Raw genomic sequence first — 3,645 nt, 5'->3', positions numbered from 1 at the left:
AGAAGAAGAAGAAGAAGAAGAAGAAGAAGAAGAAGAAGAAGAAGAAAATGCATGGACAGATATTTTGTTAAAGTGGATCTATAGATGGGATCCAACACCCTCTTCTGACCTCTGCAGGCATTGCATGACACAGGTGGACCTACCTACAGGCAGGCAATACGCTCATACACATAAAATAAAAATAATAAAATATTGCAGGTATACCAGTGTACTTGGCTTTGAATTAGAGCAGTTGAAAACTGAAGAAAAGAGGTGAAGTTTCAAATTCACGAATCTTCCAAATCTCTAACCACCAGACTATAATCTCAAGAACTAGGTCCATGTTTGTTCACTGCTATAGTTCGAAATGCTACTGCATAATGCTGGGGATTGTGCAGTTTTTAATTTTTATTTTAAGATTTATTTTTATGTATACGTGTATGTGTGTCCCACCTGTGTGTGCCCACAGAGGCCAGAAGAGGGCTCACATCTGCAGGAGCTAGAGTTACAGGTGGTTGAAAGTCACCCAATGTGGGTGCTGGGAATCGAATTCAGGCCCTCTAGAAAAACAAGCACACTTAACCACTAAGTCACCTCTCCAGTCCCTTTTTATTTTTACTTGTTTGTGGGACAGGGTCTTATTATGTAGCCTGACTCACCTTAAACTCAAAATTCTCCTGCCTCAGCCTCCCAAGTTCTGGGATTACAGGTGGGATCTACCACACCTGCGGGTATTGCTTATTGAACATATAAATGAACAAATTCCCAAATAACTTCCTATCTTTTCCCCCACTCAAAATTCTCTCCTGGTCCACCCACCAGACACACAGATAGCATGAGACTAACCTTTTTGGTTATTTTCTGGAATCTTTTCTTTCTGACATTCTTAAGTGGTGGAGTAACTAAAAGAAATACAACATGATGAAACATACATATGATTAACAATTGTCCTATATCTATCTGAATCTAATGAATAGGTCAGGTATCCTTTTTTAGGAAACATTATTTTTATTTTATGTGTATGAGTGTATTGCTTGCATGTGGGTAGGTGCTCCCATGTCATGCAATGCCTGCAGAGGTCAGAAGAGGCCATCAGATGCCCTGGAACTGGAGTTACATACAGTTGTTGGCTGCCATGTTGGTGCTGGGAATTGAACCTAGGTCCTCCTCAAGAGCAAGTGTTCTTAAAAGCCAAGCCATCTCTCCAGGCCCATGAATCCTTTTTTAAAAAGTGACTTTGAAGTCTAATGAATAGGCAAGAGGTCCCTGATTGACAGGGAATTGAAAATCAGCAGATAAATGTAGTAGTCAGCCAGAATGAGAAAGGGATTGGTGACTTACTGCCATGCTTCCACATGTATATTTTATCTTTCTTTTTATTATCTTCAGTTGCAAGAGGATCAACAGAAGCAACTGGTTCTTCAGGAAAAGGAGGAGAACCACTACCAGCAGCAGCACTGCATACAAGCATCTACATTTAACAAAGACAAAGAAGTTAACTATGGCTCCAAATATTGGGTTAGTAATAAATTGTGATCACACTTACCACCAGAAATCCTGGAACACAGAAGAGACTGATGTTTGGAATTTTCAGAGAACCAAGTATTATAAAATATACATTCAGATTCTTTCATATGTCCATCCCCCCTCCTCTCTCCCAGAAGCATGGTACATAGACTTGAATTTTTACCTAGTGTGTTTACCACTGCATAAGGAATAACTAAAAAATTTTAGCATTTTGATTTAGAGAGGAAATCAGAAAACACAAGCAGAGATGAATAAGAACCATTTTTCTTGAAATCACATACTGCTCTTGTAGAAAGTTCGGAAGAAAAGATGTTAGCAGTCTGCAAGCTATTTGTATAAAATGAGGTAATGAAGATAAGTATCAAATACCAAACCACAGCGTGACATATTCCTGTGCAATCTATCTGGTGATTATAAATTGTGAACAACCATTCACCAAGTAGAAAGGAATACTGGGAGAAAGAAAAAAGACAGGATTCCATAAAGGGTATGAGAACTAGAAGATTTAAAAAAAAATCAATCCAGTGATGGTGATATAGCTTAGTGGTAGAGCACTTGCCTAGACTGCATGAGGCCCATGGGATCGATCCCCAGCACTGCAAAATGAAACAAAACAAAACAAGACAGTTTTTGTGGGGCTGGGGCTATAACTCAGTTGGTAGAGTGCTTGCCTAGCATGCACAGAGCTCTAGGTTTTATCCTCAGCACAACCTAGGTATGGGAATGCACATGCCTGTAAACCCAGCATTTGGGAAGCTGAAGACAGGAGGATTAGAAGGTCCTCTTTAGCTACATGGTGACTTTGAGGCTAGCCTGGGAGATGTGAGACCATGTCTTCATAAAACAAAATGCATACCTGAGAAATATCTGCTGTTTGATAAAATGTTTTTCTATCAACAGTTTCCATGCTTCCAATAGCACAAGGCAAATCAACCAGCTTAGCTGACAGTGTGACATCCTCTACCTGAACAACTGCATGATGTCCATCAGCTAAAGGGAAGTAGAGAAGATTAATATTGACAGCCCAGTGACTTCTTTAGTCACCAAGCATTTGAATAATGAACACTTATGTGGGACAGACTAGTTTTTCAGTGAAATGTACTATTTCCTGTAAAGCTAGAATTACACATATAATTAGTAAATTCCAGATAGAAGAAAGGGAGATAGAGCTTGTTTTTCCACATTTTGTATCACTAGCTCAAAAGTACCCGAGTTTCTTTGTAATGATCATGAATGAAGATAAGAGAGTAAATGTTTCCTTCTTATCACCAAAGGCATATTCCATTCATGTGAACATATTCTTTCTTAAAAAAAAAAAGAAGGATTCAGAGCCAGCCATGGTGGCACATACCTGTAATCCCAGCATTCAAGGCAGAAGCAGGCGAATCTCTCTGAAATCAAGGCCAGCCTGGTCTACGCCCACACAAAAACACCACACAAAGGAAGCTTTCAATTGCATCAGGTGTGTTTTCTAAAAGGTGGATGATGGAAGGGGTAGTTCTAGAATGTTGCTAGTAAGTCTCAATTTAAAACCTTTAGTTGGCTTCTCAGTTATCAAATTCTATCCAACAGCTGTGTATTGAACTCTATGTCCTGCTCATATGTTACAAACATGAGTGTATTTTGACACATTAAGATTTAGGCAAAAATCTGTTAATATTAAATAAAAATAAAGATGCAGAATTACGTTGGTCACAATCCTTTGTTCTCTTTCATGTGCAAATCCTTGATTTTAATTTAATTTAATCTTATAATGAAGATTTGTCTTCTGTGGCTGCCTCTTTACCCTTCTACCTGCTTCTTGCCTTTGTTCTTTTTCCTCCTTTCCTCATCTTCTCTCTTCCTCTCCTTCTCCTCTCCTCCTTCCCTCCCTTTCTCCTCCTTCCCCTTCCTCTCTCTGTAGTAGAGGGGATTGAACCTAGGTCCTCAAAGTTGCTAGGTAAGTGCTCTACCTTTGGGCTATATCCCCAGCCTTATTTTTATGTTGTTGTTTTGATTTTGAGAGGTCCTCACTATGAGGCCCAGGCTGCCTTACTACTGCTATGTAAGGCCAGGGTGGTCTTAAATTCACAATCCTGCTTTTGACTCCCAGTTGCTGGGATTACAAACAATACACCACCATGCTCATGTGCCTGGGCT

The 3,645-nt window shown here is 39.6% G+C and overlaps 1 protein-coding gene across 1 annotated transcript in view; it reads left to right on the top strand.

Annotated features, from left to right (window-relative positions):
• Drp2 (dystrophin related protein 2) overlaps positions 1 to 2,817 on the top strand; it is a 73,340-nt gene extending 70,523 nt beyond the window's left edge. Inside the window, exons 26-27 of the mRNA XM_017801997.2 lie at positions 1,369 to 1,497; positions 2,407 to 2,817. Of these exons, the coding sequence (XP_017657486.1) occupies positions 1,369 to 1,460 (92 nt within the window). The 3' untranslated portion in view covers positions 1,461 to 1,497; positions 2,407 to 2,817. The remainder of the gene's footprint in view (positions 1 to 1,368; positions 1,498 to 2,406) is intronic.
• The last annotated feature ends 828 nt before the right edge of the window (positions 2,818 to 3,645 follow it).

This window comes from Nannospalax galili, unplaced genomic scaffold (assembly GCF_000622305.1).
Source record: "Nannospalax galili isolate Female #2095 unplaced genomic scaffold, S.galili_v1.0 scaffold3, whole genome shotgun sequence".
In the NCBI taxonomy this organism is placed as follows: Eukaryota; Metazoa; Chordata; class Mammalia; order Rodentia; family Spalacidae; genus Nannospalax; species Nannospalax galili.
This window is presented reverse-complemented; position numbering and strand designations above follow the sequence as displayed.